The sequence below is a fragment of the Pocillopora verrucosa genome, chromosome 1 (assembly GCF_036669915.1).
Source record: "Pocillopora verrucosa isolate sample1 chromosome 1, ASM3666991v2, whole genome shotgun sequence".
NCBI classification, from domain to species: Eukaryota; Metazoa; Cnidaria; class Anthozoa; order Scleractinia; family Pocilloporidae; genus Pocillopora; species Pocillopora verrucosa.
In genome coordinates this window covers 24,935,711-24,956,245 of record NC_089312.1, presented here as the reverse complement: position 1 = coordinate 24,956,245, position 20,535 = coordinate 24,935,711, and the positions used below count along the sequence as shown (strand labels likewise).

General features: G+C 37.6%; 1 protein-coding gene across 2 annotated transcripts; it reads left to right on the top strand.

Moving 5' to 3' along the window:
* Positions 1–374: 374 nt before the first annotated feature.
* Positions 375–19,936, top strand: LOC131796469 (paired amphipathic helix protein Sin3a-like). Of its 2 annotated transcripts, none has more exons than XM_059114063.2 (35): positions 375–524; positions 3,605–3,847; positions 4,343–4,406; positions 5,124–5,183; positions 5,761–5,867; positions 5,960–6,155; positions 7,042–7,173; positions 7,889–7,942; positions 8,031–8,117; positions 8,380–8,415; positions 8,537–8,569; positions 8,739–8,837; positions 9,710–9,791; positions 9,975–10,063; positions 10,325–10,411; positions 10,545–10,663; positions 10,886–11,200; positions 11,354–11,375; positions 11,514–11,584; positions 11,848–11,934; positions 12,247–12,327; positions 12,687–12,774; positions 12,911–13,006; positions 13,738–13,940; positions 14,435–14,484; positions 14,790–14,830; positions 15,109–15,171; positions 15,610–15,793; positions 15,929–16,035; positions 16,220–16,402; positions 16,540–16,623; positions 17,024–17,118; positions 18,020–18,136; positions 18,509–18,659; positions 19,229–19,936. In XM_059114063.2, exons 2-35 carry the CDS (start codon positions 3,657–3,659, stop codon positions 19,499–19,501), a joined length of 3,747 nt encoding a protein of 1,248 aa, XP_058970046.1. In that variant the 5' UTR covers positions 375–524; positions 3,605–3,656; the 3' UTR covers positions 19,502–19,936. The 2 variants fall into 2 exon arrangements, with proteins under 2 accessions (XP_058970046.1, XP_058970045.1); XM_059114062.2 differs by having other exon boundaries at positions 10,322–10,411.
* The last annotated feature ends 599 nt before the right edge of the window (positions 19,937–20,535 follow it).

Sequence of the window (20,535 nt, the reverse complement as noted above, 5' to 3'; positions counted from 1 at the left end):
ACTCTGGGTTTTCTCTAACAGCCCTCAATCCACGTAATGATGTCTAAGATAGCGCACTTCTTAGCTTTACCTGATGGTGAAGTTATTCATATGGCATGGCCAATGAAGTCTTTAAGAAGAAAAATGTACTCCCAAATGCGTATGGGGTCTAAAAGGATACAAAACTGTCATGACAGTTTATGTGAAAACGGTATCTTGCAAAGGAATAGAGGAAGCGGAAGTTAAGGCAGAAATAAACAGGAAGCGAACAACCGGAAGTGCCAAAAAGGGTAAAAGGGGGTGGGCCTTTCAAAGTCACATGTCACATCGGCGGGAATATTTTGAATCCAAAATAAGATCATCTGATTGGCTTCTCTTCTAGAGTGTGTGACGTCAACCGCTCGCGGACTGTTCGCTTACGAGCTTAAGCAAAATCAAGGGAACGCTCTCTACCCAGTATCCTTCTGCAGAATCTTTAAAAATATCCACCATCCTTGGATCAAGAAAGAACGATACCTTCGTCAGGGCCAGGGATACTACTCACTGTAAGTTTTGTGGTTATATTTTGATCATGAATCCATTTGCAGCCCTCGGACGATGTCGTTTACCGTACGATACTCTGTTATTGTGTCTGTGTATGACAGTTTGTGGATGGCAACAGCCCAGAAGCTGATTTTTGTCACTTTCCATTTAATGTTCGACAAAAGAAGAACATATGCTTCCAATTTAAGACCTAATAAGTGAAAAAAACGTTAACCAAGAGGGCACAAACATCAGTGTTTACGAGTTGGACGTGTGGGAGTGTGCTATATATTTATTACATGGATGGTAAAGAATTTCGGTTCATTTTGCGTTGTATCTAAACAGCAGTAATACAATGTCCTCTCCAGCTCATTCGGGATTTTCTTATAGCCTTGGTTTTGCAATTTTGTTGCCTTTAAAACACCTTTAAATGCAAAAACAATTGCAAGGACCATGATCTTGTTGAAGCTTTGAATTCCATTTCCTGTCGTGTATGCATATTGTGGATTTGTAGTTTCGCGCCGACGTAATCAGCATAGTACGTTACTTGAACGATCACTAAAAGCTTGTGTTGCTATGCCACATTTGCTGAGGAAGTATGCTCTTCTATCTCTTGTTTTTCTGATAGTTTTGTGTTGCCTTCTGTGCTAAAATTTCGAGTTTCCCCAGTCGGAAGTTGAAATCCTGTGTGGGTGTACGACGGGGCAAGTTTTTGCTGGTGTCAACCAATTCTTTCTGTTATTTTCTAGAATTTACTATCTTGTGCCTATAAATATTGTTCACATCGTAAGAATGCTTGTTATTTTCTTTGATTCATTGCAAAAATCTGTTCTAACTTGCCTTTTCGTTGTGAAAATCTTCCTTACACCATCGTTTTGCCTAATTACTAGTGTATTTACACTGAACATTCGATGAAAGGAATTGGTAGTCTTCGTATCAGTTGTTCGTTCTTCTTCGTTATGAAACTCGAAAGAAAGATTTTGCCCACGTACTCTACATGGCTCGAGAAGTGAAATCGCTGAAACGAACATACTTGTTTTGATTTAGCCATTCAGTTCTTTGAACCAATGAATTGTTTTTGTCGAATCGATATGTCGTCATGATCTGTTGTAAATAAAGTTTACACTTCGCCTTGAGCGGTGTCATAACATTGGTTTTGCCGTAGACACTGTGGTTCTCACTCTGGTTGAGACACTTGTTTTTAGAGAAAGATCGTTGTCAGCGATACACCAAAGATGTTGGGTTTTGTAATTTTGTGACACGGCGCTTTTGGTCAGTAGAAATCAACATATGGGTTTCACGAGGATTGATGAGTCTCCTGTAGACCGTTTCAAGATTTTTTTTCCAGTCCTTGTGGAGTTTTAAGTAAATACAGTTCTGTTGAAAATTTTCGTGTGGTTTCATTATGTTGGTTAGGTGATGTAATTTATTCTTACCAAGTGAAGATTTAGTAGTTTTATTCTTTCTTGAACTTCTATCTACATGTATAAAAATATTCAAGACATGCTAGGTTGTATGGAACGTGTAAGTTACTTCCACATTCAACAGAGGCAATTACTGCAGCAACTTAACTTTCTCTTTTTTTTTCCTTATTTTTCAGTCTCCTCATCTGAGTTTTTTAGAATAAGTTGATACTTCTGATTTTTGTATGAGACAGGAGGTGCTGTAAGAATTTTTATGGCTACTGCCTCCTAAGTAGGCAAAGCCATGATGTTGTCCTGTTGAGTGAGTGAGAGTAGCAATAGAAAACAAATAACCTCTTGGTCCACAACAAAGTCTTCCGAGTTTTACCTGATATTCCTTAGTCTTGGCTTTTGTTTGTTTCAAACATCTTTGGTTGTTCGATGCTTTGTGACAATTTCTGTGAATTGCTTCGAATTTTACACTGAATATCAGCAGGTGATTGCACTATTTTTCAGTGCTACTCATTATTTGTCTCTTAGTTTACTAAAGAAGACAATAAAAATCTCACAAGCATTTCAGAATGGAGCATGAAAAAAAAAAACTTTATCTTGAAGAAATGTCTTGAAAGGAGTGATCGGCACAACATTAAAATTAGAGGAAAAAATTATCTTTAAAAGAGAGAGCATTCTACCGTTAAAATCAGGAAATTATTCCAAGTTAATCCAAAGATATAATTTTTTCAGTTCTGTGACACTGCAATGGATGACAGACATCTCAGAATAATTTCGCAGTGGTGTCTCTGGCATGTAATTGAAAAAAAGACTTTTTTCTTGCAGAAATGAAATTAGAAAGGATTTATAATTAACAGGCAAATCAAAATGAAAACAAGGCTAGTTTAATCATTATTGGAGTCTAGGGATAGACCAACAGAGGAACAGTGAAGTTCTTGAGCTAGCTAACAGGCAAATCATGAGTTATCATTATCAATACTATTACTTTTGTTATCATTGTTGTTATTGTTATAATTAGTATAATTATTTATTACCATTTAATAATTGTTTGGGTGTCAGTTACTCACTATATTCTGGAGTCATCTTTCTCTTGTGGAACAGGGCTCTCATGAGTATTTGGGATGCAGCAGGTTTTCTGTTTTGCATGAAAGACAAATCTTCAGTAAAGCTACCATATAGCATCATCATTCAACCTTTGGTTCTTTTCAATGCTATAAAAATTGTGCCATATCAGGAGCCACATGCAGTCTTAACTGCTATCTTTGAAAATATGCTTGTGTGTGCACTCGCATTACAAGTTGTAATTTGAGGTTTTGGAATTGACTTTCACAAGGCTATCTTGGAATGTGATTATCCAGTGCCAGTGCAACAGAAAAAAACTGAGTTTTCTGTTTAATTTTGTGGTATGTTATTTCTTAGTTGGAAGGTCATGGACCTCAGGTGACAAATGCCATTGAAACTGCAGGCTCTTAAATGTTGCCATTTTTGTTTTTTGGATTTTATTTCCCAAGACCAATTGAAAAGAATGGTGTCAGTTTATTCCTATGTTGAAATAAGAAGGAAGGAAAAAAAATAAGAACTTGGAATGGGGGAAGCGTCTATAAGGAAACAAGGTTGTTCTATTACTTTGTGGCACCAGAAGTTAAAACAGCCAAACTGAACACAGTACCATCTCTGTGTTGTTTTAGGTATCAGGCTTGACCCTTAGAAGACTGCTTGAATGAGGCTGTGGTGCAAGACATGAAGAGGGTGCGTCCTGAAGACCACGACAGTGTGTATGGTCAAAACAGGCAGAGTTTCCGTCCCCCTCCTGTTCTTGCCCCAGCCCCAGTTGGCATGGCAACCTATTCTGAGCAGCTCCAGCAGGATGGATTAAGTGGATTAGCCCAGTTCCCTGCTGCTGCACAGATGGCAGGTGCCCCTGGATATCAGTAAGTTTTTTCAGAGAGTGACTTGAGATCTTTGAAATTTCATGTGGGCAAATATAGCAGTTTCATGGATTGCAGGGTTTTCTTTACAAAATAAAGTAGCAGACAAGAAGAAGTGAAGTAACTGGAGAATATTCTCCACATCTAACAAAAAAGAAACTCAGGCTATTAAAATCTTGCTGAAGGAACCTCCAATCTCTGTTTCCTGATGCACAACCTACTTGGAAGTGTAGTGACTGTGTTGGCTTCTTCGAAAGACCAGTTGTACATGTGTTCTTTCTCAATCTAAACCTTTCATTATCTTAACAAGATTGTGAGGATCAGCATAATGATGTAAACGTACAATTTGTAATGGTGTGTGGCTATGTTAAATGGGCAATTACCTCACACGAGCTCGCGGTATCACCTGTCAACAATATGATTTGAAAGGCTTGGTAGAAGGTAAACCTCCCTTTTGAAGGGTAAAGGAAATTTGTGAAAACTGCTTTGATTTTTCAGAGTTCAGGCACAGACTCCTCAGTCACATCCTCATGTTCAAAATCCAACATCTGGTCATCACCAGGTGAGTTAGATGTACAGCTGTACTTCTTTGTATATTGCAATTTTAGTATACGGCTACTTCTGTTATGTACTGTGGTTGTTACTGTTGGTCTTGATATACTTTAGATTTCATTTTGTGTAGGTCTGTTTTGGTTGAGATTGTTATTATAGAGTTTATGTATTGTTGACACTTTGTTTCATCTGAAATGAAAAAAAATGTGTTTGTTTTGCTATAGAGAAATCCCATTGTGATTGAAAAGAATGGGAGTTAAATTGTTTTGAACAAATTGGTTTAAAGCATTTAGTGTGAGAACAAATGAACATGTTAGCTCTTTTGAACTGGAATTTTTGTGTGTGCTACCATTGTGGATCATGTGACATTTCATTACTGCTAGCTGTTATCCACATCATCCTCTAGGAATACCATCAAAGAGAAACTGTGTTTGATTAATAAAGTGGTGGAAATCACATGGTATCATATCAACAAAAATGGCCCTTGAAGGGAAATACAAACATTATAGCTTGTGTCCCATTTTTTCCTTAGTAGTTGTCTTACTAGATGACTTTTTTATCATGCTAGCCAAAGTAAATTGATTCAAATTTTGCAGGACCAAATTCAACTCTGGAATGGGGGGGAAAAAAAATTGAAAGCATTCCTTACTGTTAAAAGCATGCATGACATCAATGGACATTGAGGTAGGTATAAAGAACTCATAAATGGTGTGTTATCGTTTTTCAGGGCCAAGTACAGGTGCATGCACAAGCTCAGGGTCAACAACAACAGTTTCAACGATTAAAGGTGTGGTATAAAAAAACTGTTGTTTTTTAACATTATCTGAATAAAAATGCTTATTTTGAATATAAGTGGTTTAGAAAAGAAACATCACTCAGCTTGTGAAGCAAATTTTACTTGATATGCTATGAAGGTCTGCCTCATTTTCCACTTAGTGTTACTGGTGATATGTATAATTGTTGTTATTTAATTTACTGGTAACATTTTCCCTTGCTTCTACCTTGTTTGTGGTGTGTGCACAAGGCTTTTTCTAATTTAACCATCAGCAGTTTTAGTCTTGGGCACAAAGAATTATTATTCCATGCTGAGAAAAAGTGACTGTCCCATTAATAGTTTTCTAAAATGGTAAATTCAAATAAAGGATTTAAATCCTTTGTGGATATTCGCTTATAGCTGTAGCACCCCCATTGCTTCTTCAGAATTTTTTCAGGTTTCCCTCCATATTTAATCACACTAACATTTAGGTTACTGTGCCTCCTAACTGCAACTATAAAGTTAACTTGTCAAATAAAACACCACACTGTGTGAGATACTGAACAACTCAGGTGTTGAAGTTTTGTTTTGATTTATTATCTATTTTAAGGTTGAGGATGCCTTGTCATACTTAGATCAAGTCAAACTTCAGTTTGGAAACCAGCCTCAAGTGTATAATGACTTCCTGGACATTATGAAAGAGTTTAAATCCCAAAGGTATCTACATGTTTGCTGTTCAAGCAATATCCATTGAAAACTTTTCATAGATAGTGATTCAGTCAGTGATGTTATCTCTTTTTTCTCCCCAGCATTGATACTCCAGGTGTTATCAGCCGTGTGTCATCTCTGTTTAAGGGACATCCAGAATTAATTGTAGGGTTCAATACATTCCTTCCACCTGGGTACAAGATTGAGGTGCATGCCAGTGATCCTGGCACTGTGTCAGTAACAGCACCCAATGGACAGTCTCAGATAACCACACTTATCCAACCAGCTCAGCAACCAGTGAGTGGAACTACTTTTTGTTTTATTTCTAAATGAGTGGTGCGTGTTTCTGGGTTTGCATTTCATTTCAAATTAATAGAAGGGGTCATTTGAGGTGAAACATCTTGTGTAAGGGTTGTGAGTTAGGTGTTGACTTGCATGGTAATGCAGTTAAATGCAATTTAACAGATGTAGCAACAAATGGCATCAGTGTTCTTTAATAGTCAGTGGTTTCTGCAGATGGGTCAATTCCATGTGCTATTCACTTGAGGCATTCTTGTGTGTGCTTTGAGTGTGAACTTGCAGTGTTGTTTGGAGTGGCAGCACATCGTCCAGGTAGTTTTCCCCACCACTTCCCTCCTCTTCCCACTGCTTATTTAGTGTAATGGGTGCCTGTTTCCCTTTCCTGTGTGGGGCTCATGGCTGGGTTGCCAGGATTTTCTAGCCATGGGAAAAGTCTCCAGCTTGGAGCTGGCTGTCAATAGTGGAAGCTCAAGATGTCTCAGGCACCCAACCTCCACTTAGCCTTGCAATTGTTAACTTTGGGTTAAATGCATTGTTGTGACAAGGCTTGCTCTCAAGGGGTGCTAGGTGAAGAAAATCCTCAGTCCTGATTGGCTACCCATGTAAGGCACATTTTGCTGGGTCATCATACTGTACATACTTTGACCTTAGACTTGGCCAATAACACGTTTTTCCTCCAAATGGGTTAGAAAGTAAAAACTAACTTTCCAGCTAGTATTCTTCAACATTTTTGATCTATCAACATTCGTTGGCAAGCTTTTGAAAAACGTGAAGGTCTGGATACCCTTAACCTTTTTACTGTCCATGTTGTAAAGGGTCACAGGACAGATAAGTGCAGTAGCTACAGTTGTCCTTTTGAATATTGTTGTATGTTTTATTACAGGTACATCAGTCAGGTGGGCAACAAGGACAACAACAGCAGCAGTCACAGCAGAAACAGCAGCAACAGGGGCAGCAGCAGCAGCAGCAGCAACATCAGCAACCACTTCAGTCACCAACTGCTCAACAAGGACAGGTATAATGCTATTGTCAAAGACACGTTTAAATAGCTCAGTACTTTAATGTACAGCCACCTTCTTTACACAAGCCACATGTGCTCATTCCTGAAAGTGAAAAGTTCCAGTTGTAACATTTACTTGTTAAATCTACCCTAGTTAACATGTAAAAACTTTCAAAAGCCCTCTTGTTTATGTATCTTTTTTTTTTTTTTTTATATAAGATCATGGTTTTGTATAAGATGTTGCTACAGGTTTTTGCTTAACATTGATCTACCTGAAAACAGTAGCTTTTGTGTCTGTATATAATAAGACTCCAAATCCTGTTTGTTTTTTTTTTTTTTTTTTTTCGGTGATGCATGGTCTTATGTTTTGATTTGCTGTAAATTAAGTTTGTTCTTTGGCTGATTTTATTAAGTTGGAGAAGTGATTTATCTAACATTATTGTTAATAGATTTTACCTTCAGTGTTTTTCTTTGGGATAACTTGGTCGGCTTTAGAAGACGTTCATAAAATTTTTTTACATCAACAGAGATTAGGAAGGAAAAATAGGCATATGGGCTTATGATGCCATTTCGTTTACTTATGTGCCATATGCACATGGTGCACAGCATTTCCAATTCCTGCATCAGTGGTGTTACAGTACTTTGAAAAAATGTAGAGTTTGGGTTTCCAATGCATTTCCTGATTACCATAAATTTTTAATTGGATTTCTTTTATCTTTTTGTAACACAGGGTCAGCAACCAGTGGAATTTAACCATGCAATAAATTATGTGAACAAAATAAAGGTGAAGAGGTCTCACTTTTTTTTTGAAGATGGTGCAAGCAATTGTTTCAGTTTATTAACAAGAGATATTTTTGTTTCTTTTGCAATAGAACCGGTTTCAAGGACAGCCAGACATCTACAAGGCTTTTTTGGAAATTCTCCACACATATCAAAAGGAGCAGAAAAACATCAAAGAGGTAAGGTAGCAGTAAGATAAATTGAATTTTTTGTTTGAAAGCCTTCAGATCTGAAATCAAATTTCATGTTAACCCAGGGTTATGTTACCCTGCTTCGAACAACCTGGCCTAGACTTGAACATTTGATACTCTCCATTGAACACGAAATGAGAGTGACATTTGATCATTTCCTTTGGTAATTTTTCTTTTTGAAAGTTGGGTGGATATGTTTTTTGCTCATTTCTTTCCTAATTGAATTTTGTTCCCTGAATTAAATTTGCAGGCTGCCATGCAAGGAACTCCTCTGTCTGAACAAGAAGTAAGTCCATGTGTCTTTAGCTTCCTGGACAGGAGAAGTTCTTTTCATTTCATTTCAAGTGGGAGAATTTGTGATACAATTTTTTTTTGTGTGTATTTAAAGTCTTTTTATTCTTGTTTAGATCTATACAAGAGAAGCGAAACTTGCTAGTGAGGTACAGTGCACTTATATTTGTATTCTTTTAAAACTTCTATGTGTTTCTGGATTGAAATTGTGTTTATTGTTAGGTGTTATGGAAGAGTGAGGTTTAAGCTTCACCAGAGTTTCCTTTTGGGTGCTTGCATCATTTGTTCCTTGCCGAAATGTTATTTTCACATCCATAGGTGTATCATCAAGTTGCAAAGCTTTTTCAAAATCAAGAAGATTTGCTTCAAGAATTCAGCCAGTTTCTTCCGGATGCTAATGGTGCTGCAATGTCTGGGGTTAGTCACATGGCTTGTTACAATTTCTCTCTTCTTGTAAATAGCTATTTTGGTGAGAATTATTTGTGTATTGAGCCATTCACCAAAAATATTCACTCATACATCTTTCAGACTGTCATTCATAGCCTTGTATCAAAGGTTAGAGAACTGTTTGCTGCACGAACCACTTATCTTCTTTTGAATTCCTGTCATGCAGTGCGATGACATGAAGCCATGCTTAAGGCTGCTGAATTTATTCAATTAAATGCGGCAGCATGTATTAAATTTTTCTTGATTGGAGTGCAGTGTTAATTAGAGGGTGGCACTTATACAAGGGTGGCATTTATTTAAAATCCAATCTATTTCTGGCAAACAATAGTATGGCAATGGACTATCTGAATTGAAAGCAAAAGAAACATTTTTTAGTGCTTGTCTAAAAAGTATTTTTTTAAATTGTTCTCAATTTCACAATTTGCATGTTAATACTACTGCAATATATAACATGAATAAAGATCTAATGTCAGATGGGCATTCTCAACTTCGGAACTGGTACATTCAAAAGGATTTGTGTCTGGCTTACTAAAAATTTCCAACTGTGTTTGAAGCATTGATCACTGTGTGCTTTCTGAGTCTACTATTGGAATATTCCCCACATCATGATGCAGCATTTATTTGAGGGTGGCATTCATTAACAATTTATTTCTGCTCTAAAATGTGGCATTAATTCAAGGGCAGCATTTAATTAATTAAATATGGTATAGGAACTTATTTCTAGGTGGGACCAATGCAAGGGAGGTTCCACAATATGTGAACATGGCACCCTGCTTAGTCACTTATTCAGTGTTGAGTGCAAATTAACAGATGTGGATGTTGTTTCACTGATTGTTTTTCAGGGTTTATTAGCAGCAAACAGGTTGCCAGCTCACCTGACAGCTGCAAGGAATGAGTATGTACCTCCCACAAAGAAGCCAGCGGGTAAGTTACTATCCAGTGTTAAAAATTTAGTGTGTCCCCTTGCTTAAAAGGAGTACTGCTGCAATAGATATATCTTCTTACATGTATGTCAGAAAGTGTTCATTTCATGAAGCTGTATGATATGGGGTAGTGGCCCAAGAGACACTACAGTTGGTCAAGATAATGTTCCTTGGTTTTTTGCAGGTGGGTCAAATTCTTCAAAACGTATGATACACCAGATCAGAAGAAATTCAAACAATGTCTCCTCTTCCCCAACCCACCCTCAGGCAAAGGTAGGAGTAGTTGCATCATGTCCTTCATGATACGTCAAGCCACATGATTTTGTTTGTTTGTTTATGATGACTGGCTGCTTTAAAATGTGATAGCCAACAGTATTTACATTTTAAAACCATTGCCAACTTCAGAATGGTACTGGACAGTTTTTTCGGTTAATGTCAAACTATTCAGGGAAATCAACATCCAAAAAAAAAAAAAATGGGGATTGGTGCATGTATCATTTATTCATTTTTGCACTGATTTTGTTCTTCTAGCAGAAGAAATCGAGAAGTGCAATCAAAGATGTACCCCTGGATGAGGCACAGAAACATGGCACCTTCTCAGAATTTGCATTTTTTGAAAAGGTAATGAAATTAAATATTTACTTTCTTTCTACAGTATTATTTTGCTGCTCTGGTAAGTGAGACTCTTTACTTGTATCTTTATGTTCTTCTAACATAACCTTGGAAAATATAATTTATCTTTATTGATGTCTAGGTGAGGAAAGCACTCAAAAATCCTGAGCTCTATGACAACTTCTTGCGTTGTCTTGTATTGTTCAATCAAGAAGTTATCTCTCGATCCGAACTGGTTCAACTGGCATCCAACTTCCTAGGGTAAGTCCCAATAAACTAACTGTTCCTTTAATTAGATATATACTTTCAGCTGTCTGTCAGCAGTCTCCTGTGTTTGTACATCATTGATCAACAGCTGTAGCTGATCATATTCAGAGAAACACATCATACTGTTTTAGTAGTATTTTGCTAGGAAATATTTAAATTACCCATTTCCATTTATTACTGTGTGGTGTTTTAATTGGTAATCTAATTCCCTTGCAGAAAATACCCAGAGCTGTTTCAATGGTTCAAGGAATTCCTAGGCTACAAAGACTCTTCTCCCATGGAGACTGTGGCTAATGTCAAAGAACGAACTTCAGGAGAATTGCATCATCTTGAGATAGATTATTCCTCTTGCAAGAGATACGGCACAAGTTATAGAGCACTTCCTAAGAGCTATACACAGCCAAAATGTAGTGGACGTACTGCTCTGTGTAGAGAAGTCCTTAATGACACCTGGGTGTCTTTTCCTTCATGGTCAGAAGACACTCCCTTTCCAGGAACAAGAAAAACCCAATATGAAGAGTACATTTTTAGGTAATATTAATGATCAAAAGTCAGAACTTATCTTTTTAAACCTGGTTACAGTCTGTAGTTCTTAAGTTGTAAATTATTCACAATGTGAGCCACTTCTTGACTTTAATGTTCTGGATGTGTTTTAATCTCCATTTTTCTTCTTATTATGTGTAGGTGTGAGGACGAACGATTTGAGGTTGGTTTGCAAACTTTTTATTTATTCCCAGTTGCTTTTGTTTTGTTCCTTAAATACATGCATATATTTTTGCATTTTTAGTATTGTAGTCAAGCAAACCATTTTCAATGTAATTTTAATGTGGGAAATCTCTTTCAGCTGGATGTTGTGTTAGAATCCAATCTTTCCACCATTCGTGTTTTAGAAGCCATACAGAAAAAACTACAGAGGTATGTAGTACTGACTTGTGCATGTAGAGAATTCTTTATCTTGCTAAATGTAGGATGTACAGGGGTAGTTAAGCAAAGTTCTTTTCAATTAGATGATGCTACATGCTTTGTTCAGTACATTTTATGTGCATTTATGTAGTTACACACATGTAGCTTGACTTTGCTTACATGCTGCACCTAACTTGTAAGTCTGCAACTGCTTGTTCAGAATGCTTGATGTTGTCTTTGTTTTGTTAAAGTTTGGTTGTCATTCTTTGTTTTAGAATGTCTGCTGAAGAGCAGGCAAAATTTCGACTTGATAGCTGCATTGGAGGAACATCTGAGTTCATTCACAAAAAGGCCATCCAGAGGTACAATCATCCTTCTTGTCATAACCATTATAACTTGATGAAGTTCTATTAAATATGGAAGGCAAATACAACAAAAAAAACCTACTCAAGGTCTTGAATTCTCAGTGGGTTGTTATTTCATTCATACTAATGTTTGTGAGTGCATCCTATTCAAAGGATGGGAATGATTTCAATCCAAATGTATTGCAGCACAATCAGCATTACATTAAGAAACAGTAGGAGTATTGAGAAAAAATTTTTATTTGACATTTAGTGAAACTATCCTTTTCCTTTAATTAGTAATACATATATAATTGTTGATCTTTTAACAAGGATATATGGTGACAAAGCTCCTGATATTATTGATGGTTTAAAGAAAACACCTGCAGTGGCTGTGCCACTGGTACTTAAGAGGTGAGGAAATTTATTTTCCCATTTCAAGACCAGTTATGCTACATTTACCTTCTATGCATACGCTTGTCTGAGCATATATATACAATCAGTGAAACATCTTATCACTCCTAAAATAACCTGATTGAAAACCTACTACCCTCAGTTAACGTTATTGTGGAAAAGAATTAGACATACTCTAAAACCTTTGCAGCACAAAATGTTTTTTTTCTCTGGCAAAGAGTTGAATCATCAGCTGGCTGCCACAATTACCCCCAATTTGTTTCATTTCTAATTCTAATTCTGAATGTGCTTATGTCACAAAGTGTAGAATTTTGTCGTTCAACAAATGTAATGTTTTGAGATGAATTTTTCTGATTTAGGTTAAAAGCCAAAGAAGAGGAGTGGAGAGAATCTCAGAGGCAGTTTAATAAGATATGGCGAGATCAGAATGAAAAGTATTACCTAAAGGTAAATGATAGTGTTACTTTCACTTTATTTTTTATTGCCCTTTCAATCTTTTCTTGCATCTTGAATTTGTGGAACTAGTATATAAACTATTTTCACACAGTATTAACTTGTAGGTAAAATAACTTTTCCTTTGCAGTCCCTGGACCATCAAGGGATCACTTTCAAACAAAATGACTTGAAGGCCATGAGATCGAAAAGCTTGATAAATGAGATTGAGACAATTTATGATGAGGTAGGTTGGTTAAAAATTCTGTTTGCACTGCTCTTTTGTCGTTGTAAACTACAATACACAATAAATATTTCTATATATATTAAAGCTACTCTCTCTTAGTGATGTTAAACAGATTAGATTAAAAGCAAAGGTACAGGTAAAACGAAACATTTAGTTAGTGATGAGTAAAATATTATTTTGAAATTTAGAGTAAAAATAGTAGACTGAAAAATTTCCCGCAGCAGTCAAATTTTCCGTAAATTATGCGGTTGTTTATCATAACATCATAGAAGCTAGAATGAACCGAGATGTAAGAATAATTTCATATGGTAAGCGTTTAAGTGATACGTTTGCAATTTGTTGGCTGCTTTTTCTTTTGTTTCGTTTTTTCCCGCTGTAATTTATAACTGACCAGATGCACGTCAACGTGGAATGTAGCTGTGTAGCATTTTATTTTCTTGTTTTGGTACAAAAATTTCTTGAAGGATATACGTCATTAGTTTTTGTAGCTTGAAAATTTTGTTCATCGTTTTAAGTGGGCATTCATAGACTTTGTAAATCTTCAACATTCTTTACCATCTTTCCTTTTTTCGGACATTCATGTTTTTGTGTTTGTTTATACCAAGAATCTATCTCGTAAGGTTCTTCATGTCATGTGTACGCCTACTATGCCACAGAGGGAACCAAAAATATGATGATGTAGATAAACGTCATCTCAGAGGTGCTCAAATCAAGTTTTTTTTGCGTTTCAGAGACAAGAGCAAGCGGCTGAAGGTAATGGAGATGCTGGGGGCCCTCACTTGGTTTACACCTACCAGGACAAGTCGATTCTCGATGACGCGGCCGGTCTGATTGTTCATCACATGAAGAGACAGACGAGTATTCATAAGGAAGACAAAGCAAGGATAAAGTTTCTCTTACACTGTTTCCTACCGGATTTGTTCTTCGCACCAAGGTAAGGAGAGGAAGTCTATTTGAGTATAAGGTGACCTGGGAGAAGAGAGGGACGTACATATACCGTGTGAGGAAGCGGACATGAAATATGGGGGAGCCTGTTAGACAGCTCCCTCTCTCCCTCCATTGCCTGAATGTGTACGTCTCACTTTCATAGGCCCTTGCTAATCACTTGCAGTCGATTTAAACCAGCTGCTGACACGCACTACATTGCTGTGGAGTAATTCATGGTGCAAAAATACAAGTACAGTTTAGAGGATACTTTTGAAAGCAGAAGTGTTAACTGAGCCAACTTCTTGTTTACTTCTTAGTTAAGTAGACTTTTTTTTCTTGTTGTAAATTTTTCTTTCAGGCGCCGATTTTGTTAAAGGGTCCTTCGTAAGAGTTACCAGAAAGTCTTAAGTTCAAATGAAGTAGTACTTTTGGAATGTGTAGCTAATCCCTTTTCTGACTTAACAGAAGAGAATGTTTCATCTTAGGACTGTTTTGTTTTAGGGGTGAGCTAAGTGATGATGAAGATTCGGTAAAGGAACTTAACGGCCTTGGTAAGTAACTGTAAGCTCAAAGAGTACACGCTCAATTCTCTGTGTGTAACTAAGTTAGTCGTTCTTTGACTTTATGTGCTTGTAAGAGGAAAGAGCACTCTGTGTTACAAGATCAAAAAGCGGTTGCAATGGAGGCAACGAAATGAAAAGCAGAGGGACCATCATTGACGCGTGCAGTTTGCCTTTACATGTGTAGCGCGTCGGTAGACCCTGCGGTACAAGGGAGTGTCACTTCAGTTATGATTCTTACATCTACTGTTTTGTGTTTTTCTGAGTTTCATTTATTTCTTTTCTCTTTGTTCCAGGCAAACCGGAACTTACTAACGGTTTACCAGAGGCAGAAGCAGTAAGTAACTTTGGGTTTTTTTGAAAGGTTTTTTTAGAGTTTTGTTTACAAGTAGTTAGATGATGTTTGTTGGAAACTTTAAAAGTTTCGTTGCCTTCCTCAAAGAGTCATGTAACATTGACAAACTGTAAAATCAATGATATCTAAAACTTGAGTTGTACAGTAGTTCGCCATCCCCAGGGTCCGGCTCGAGTGGAAGACGCGTTTGCCTTTGAATTAAGGCTGGGCCTTAATTATGACTATCCATATGTTAATAATTCCATAAACTTTTCTTTCAGGATGATGCCTATAATTTAATATATGTAAACAACAACTGGTACTTACTCTTCAGACTTCATCAGGTAAAGAAACACAACTTAATCAAGTTATAAAGTTTTTTTTTGAAATTTTCATTTTTATTATTGTTTTTGTGTGTGTTGTTTTATGGAACGCTCAGTGCAATTGAAAATCCTCATGATACTCTCTTGTTGGAGAGCGTCCTATTGTGACACAAAGTATTACTCTAGGACGTTTGAGCGAGGTTTTGAACTGCCATACATATCTTAACCCTTTAAGCCCCGATATCAACATGTATATTCTCGTCACTGTTCTCCGTATGTTTCTTATTTTACTAATTGAGAGAATTTGTTCAAGCATCAAGACATTTCAACTTTGGTGATCATTTCATTCATTCTCGTGATCTGTACATTTGATCAGGCAGTAATATTGTTAGGAGAAATTAGATGCTGGTCACTATTGTGGCTTAAAGGTTTAAACGTAATCTTATTGTTCATTTGTAGATGCTCTGTGAGCGACTGCTGAAGATGTATCAACAGTCTGTCATGATAGCTGAAGGTGAAGCTTGTGACAAGCAGCAGAGAAAACAGGCCACAGCCATTGCTCTGAGACTCAAGGCACCCAGCGAGATAGACCTTGAGGAATATTATCCAGCGTTTCTAGACATGATAAGAAACCTGCTGGACGGTAAGATCAAGCTTTTCCAGCTCCTTATCCTTTGTTGTTTACAAATGAGTTAAATACCTTGGATTATTATGTTTCTCTTCTGGAAACGTGATGTTATCGAATGTTGACGATGCAATTGATTTTCATTCATTGTAGGAAACATGGATTCTACAAACTTTGAGGATACGTGTCGCGAGATGTTTGGTGTTCACGCTTACATCGCATTTACTATGGACAAATTAGTACAGAACATAGTTAGACAGGTGAGTGATGACTTGGCAGTAAAGGAAATTCTCACGTGAATATCATAGTTGTTACTCCAGCTTGTTTAAAGGCATCCCTACCCACTCAAGTAGTCACAAGAAACCTTTATGAGGATTAAAACCAACTTCCTCCCTGAAAAACGTTACGCGTTTATAAACCTCCCCACTCCCCTTTTTTTTTCAGCTACACACCATTGTTACAGACGATTCGTGCAACCAGGTCACTGAACTATACCAGCAGGAGCAAGGTAACCTGGCCACCGGTGGAAGCTCGGCCACTCAGCATACCCGCGCAGTGTCAGAAGCTGCATATCAAAAAAGATCTGAGTCACTGCTTTCGGATGAGAACTGTTACAAAGTTGTCATTGTAAGTGTATCACTGTTGTTTTTCGGATCGGCCTCCTTTTCATGGTTGTTTTACTGTTAGATGTTTGCACTTTTTGTGTTATCATTATTTTTTTATTTTAATTTTTTATCATTATTTTTTTATTTTAATGTTAACAGCACAAAGACAAGAACATCTGCAGACTGAGTATTGAGTTGCTTGATACAGAGGACTCTCATTCAGAAGATCCAGTCGAAGTAGAGGTATGTCCAATAACAAGAATTGTACTGCATTTTGAGCAGGTGAAGGTGATTTTATTTATCCAACATAAAACCCGACAGTTGGTCCTAAGGGCTGTCATTGAAAGAAATGTGTAGCAAGGCATGCGGAAAGGTCAGTGTTGTATGTAAAAATCTGAGATCATCCCCCGAAAAGGTTTTGAGATCAGACCCCTATAAAAATTCGTGAAGAGTTATCAGCCTTGCAGGAAAGAAGGTCTCGACATCAGTTAAGTTGACAGGTTGGCCAGCGATCGATATGTTGAAGATACACGAAGATACAGCTCTATTGGGGGGTTTTTGGAGAATTTCTTTTCAAAGGTGACAGGTCCTTGTGCGTTAATTTAGCGTAGCTAACTTGAATTTGTCTTTTTCTGTCCATTAGAAATGGAATGAATACGTCGAAAAGTTTGTCGGCAGCGAGGAAGTTTCCACAGAGGTCAAGGATCATTTACAGAACAAACCCATATTTTTACCAAGGTTAGAATGCTTTAAGTCTTGTTTAAGAAGTGTCTATTAGGTCTCTCTCTCAGGTAGACACAAGAAACTCCAAGTGTTTCCAGAGTCTGATTTCTGGCAAGCTGTTGTAGAGGGCGGTATCTCCTTGTTTATGCCGCTAATAAGGGAATAACATGACTTTTTGAGGGAATATTGTTTATTTGCGCCCGCGTAGTGTCATTTGCGGCCCTCGCGCTTCGCGCTTGGGCCGCAAATGACACTACGCGGGCGCAAATAAACAATATTCCCTCAAAAAGTCATGTCATTATCATTATTATCAATAAACAAGGCCAAATGATATCAAGAATGCGAGTTTTAATAATACAAGCTAAGTGAATGACGAATTCAAAGTCACTTCAAATCATCATGTAAGTGTTGATTGAACAAGCCATTAAAGAATCAACTCAGTCCAGTGAACTTATTGAAAATTACCGAAAAAATGCTTAAAATCGTCTATAAATAATAAGCATATCGCAAAGTTAACCTTAAAAAAATGTCCATGCTGGTAACAGAATCATCACAAAGTTAACGGATTAAAACTCCGTCGGATGATGAAGCAAGAACCAATCAGCTGTAGGGCTGATAATGCATTAGCAGCCCGCTGTCAGTCTTTTGCGGCCCGCTGAGCGTGTGTTTTGAAGAGGCCGATTTTCTATTTGGCCGCGTATATTGATAATAATACGCTTTAAAGCCTGAAACATCGATCGTCACCTAATGGACAGCTTGAGCAATTTCACCAAGTATTCGCTAAAGGTACGGTGTGAGAGATCGTGGAAGGACCCTTTTCGTGCGTAATACCTGTACGGTGACAGTAATAATACACAATAATCGAGCAAGATTGAATGGGTGGTTCAAAAGGGTGCGGGTTTTTTTTTCTCTCCAGAACGGTTCGTTCCAACTCGCGGATGAAACCGTCGACCACCCCAAGCACCGAGAAAGAATCGACGACAAATGATAATGGATCGTCAACTGATGATGCTGAAAGTGAGGGAAACAACAGGTTAGTATGAGAAAATTTATCGGCTAAACAAACAGCAAAGATTCAATTACCATTTAATTGAAGTGGTAGATAAGAGAAGTAAGTCCAGCATTCGTGGAAATTTGTCTTTGCCTTATGTCTGTGTTTGGGATCCTGGGAACTTGCGGAACTTAAATCCATCGGCGAATTCGTAAGCCTGGAGGGCTGGGTCTTGGGTAAACGAGCACCAACCATCCCTAAGCCACCAAGGTTTTTGGCTTTTTTTTTAAATTTTTTATTTTTTCCTTTATAATTTTTGATCGGGAAAGACTTGGACCTTATAGACAGATGTCAGCTCCATGCTTCTGGTTTTATAGTTACAGCTTTTTTTCTGACAATGTTTGTTTTCTATAGCGATAAAGAGGAAGAAAATGATGAAGGAGAGGAAATGGAAGTCGAGAACTCTATGGAATGCAAACTTAGCTTGAACTCATACAAGATTCGATTTGTCAAAGGCAGTGAGGATTACCTGTACAGGCGACAGTCTCTAAAGCGAGCAAAAGAGGTAAGTGAAGGCACGGTGCACTCTTATTACAGTTTTGCGAGCGACCGCCTTGAATGTCAAACAGTAATGTTGCAACCTTGAAGAGGAAATGGAGGTAGAAGAGTAATGAATGTCAACCAGTCGGAATCTTTGTTTCTGATGTAAGTCTTGTAGAGTTTTTAAATCCATAGAAAATCCAGACTTCTAAGAATGTGCAAGCGTCTTGTGATAAAAGGAAAAAAAATGATGGGGCCGGCTCGTTGTTTGAAGTCATTGGCTTCTAATGTTGTTCTCATTCTTTTTCACAACCTGCCAGAAACGTAAAAATCGATCAAAGAAACACAAAAATCAAAGAGAATTGAAATAGGGACTATCAGTATGACTGAAGTGGTTGCCAGGACTCGAATTCATAGTTGTTGCCTCTAGCAGTTTTGATTATTTGTTCAATTCAAATATTCAATCGTTTTTACCTCGGTTTTTCCTTACTTTTTTCCCCCAATAAACGCACACTTCAATTTAAGCTTGAAAGAGAAAGAAAGAATATGATTGAAGCTGAAGAATGTACTTGATTTTGCTTGTTTGTTTTCCAGAGTCATTCTTTGGTGGCAAACCGTCTTCACTCCAGATTTCAGTCGTGGTTAAGCGAGTGGGTTAAGAATCACGTGTCCAGCGACCAGGAAAGCGGGTGTCATGACTGGCTGCTGGGACGAGTGGATGGGCTTCATCCCTGCACAACAACTTGCGAGACTATCACGGATACAGCCATCAAACACAATAAATACTCTGTGAAATGGGACAAGGACAAGAACGTGCAAGAAAAGAACGACGAAGACAAAGAGAGCGAGCATAATGCCGCGTCATAAGCCTGTCCAGTTCTGTACAGTTGATTATAGTTAAACGGATTTTATAGGTAAACTAGTGTATTGTAGTCAAGGAATGGCGTTGAAAAAGAGAAAGACGTGGCATAGGGTTGCGTGGCTCGTGTTACGTAAAGCGAAGGACTTATTGCAATTAGTGGGTCACATCTGGCTTGCTTTGGCCTTAGAGAATCACCCCGGTTGGACTGTAAATGCGATTTTTGTTCGTTAGAGATGCTTTCCTTATCTAACTTGTTGCAATTCTCTCTTCTGATTGAGACGTCTATTGTCCTTCCTTTTCTTATCAACAGTTATTTTGTACATACGACATTCACTTAGACAGATCGTTGAGGCAATAATCGCAGGGAATGAAATCACTCAGATTTGCCGCAGACGATGCTGTTCACTTTTCTTATTTATTATAACCACACCCTTATCTTGTATTAGCTTCAAGAATCACTTAACTGTAAAATCTGGCTCATGTCTTTCCTGCCATATGAAGGCTTCAATTGGTGTGTAGAATTAATGACAAATTAAAAATATTAGGGAAGGTTCGTCCCGATACTTTTAATCGCTTTAACGTCGTAGAAACTTGCCTTAAACGAATGAAATGTAAAATGATTGTTCATTGTAGATGACAAAATCAGAGGAGTAAAAAATGTTGAAAAGGAGAGGATGGTTAGGAATAGCGAACCACAAATGGCTTATTTAAAGTTAACTTTTCACAATGTTCAAACCGTGACTTGCCTTCCTAAATAATTTTTCTTCTTGTTACTTAAAAACCTCTTCCCCAACCCCTAACTTAAAGACGTGAAAAGAGATCTGCTTTAAAGAGCCTGGATTTTTAAAGTACTTGTTCTCTGTCGGTTCTGTTTTTTTTTCTCTTCAATGTTGTGTGAACCTGCTACAGCAGTCACGATTTGATGTTAGCTCAGTTGGCTAGCAGTACCTCTTCCTCTCAGCTTTTGAAACTTGATGCCTTAGGGAAATACTTTCATGATTTCTTTTGCCGTCGTCCTACAGAAGTGACCTAACGCTGC

What these genes read in the sequence shown, in the direction of transcription:
- LOC131796469 (XM_059114062.2), top strand. Translation starts at nt 3,657, where the DNA reads ATGAAGAGGGTGCGTCCTGAAGACCACGACAGTGTGTATGGTCAAAAC. An exon ending in ATTATGTGAACAAAATAAAG is followed by an intron (nt 7,943 to 8,030) that starts GTGAAGAGGTCT and finishes CTTTTGCAATAG; the next exon opens with AACCGGTTTCAAGGACAGCC. An exon ending in TTGAGACAATTTATGATGAG is followed by an intron (nt 13,007 to 13,737) that starts GTAGGTTGGTTA and finishes TTTGCGTTTCAG; the next exon opens with AGACAAGAGCAAGCGGCTGA.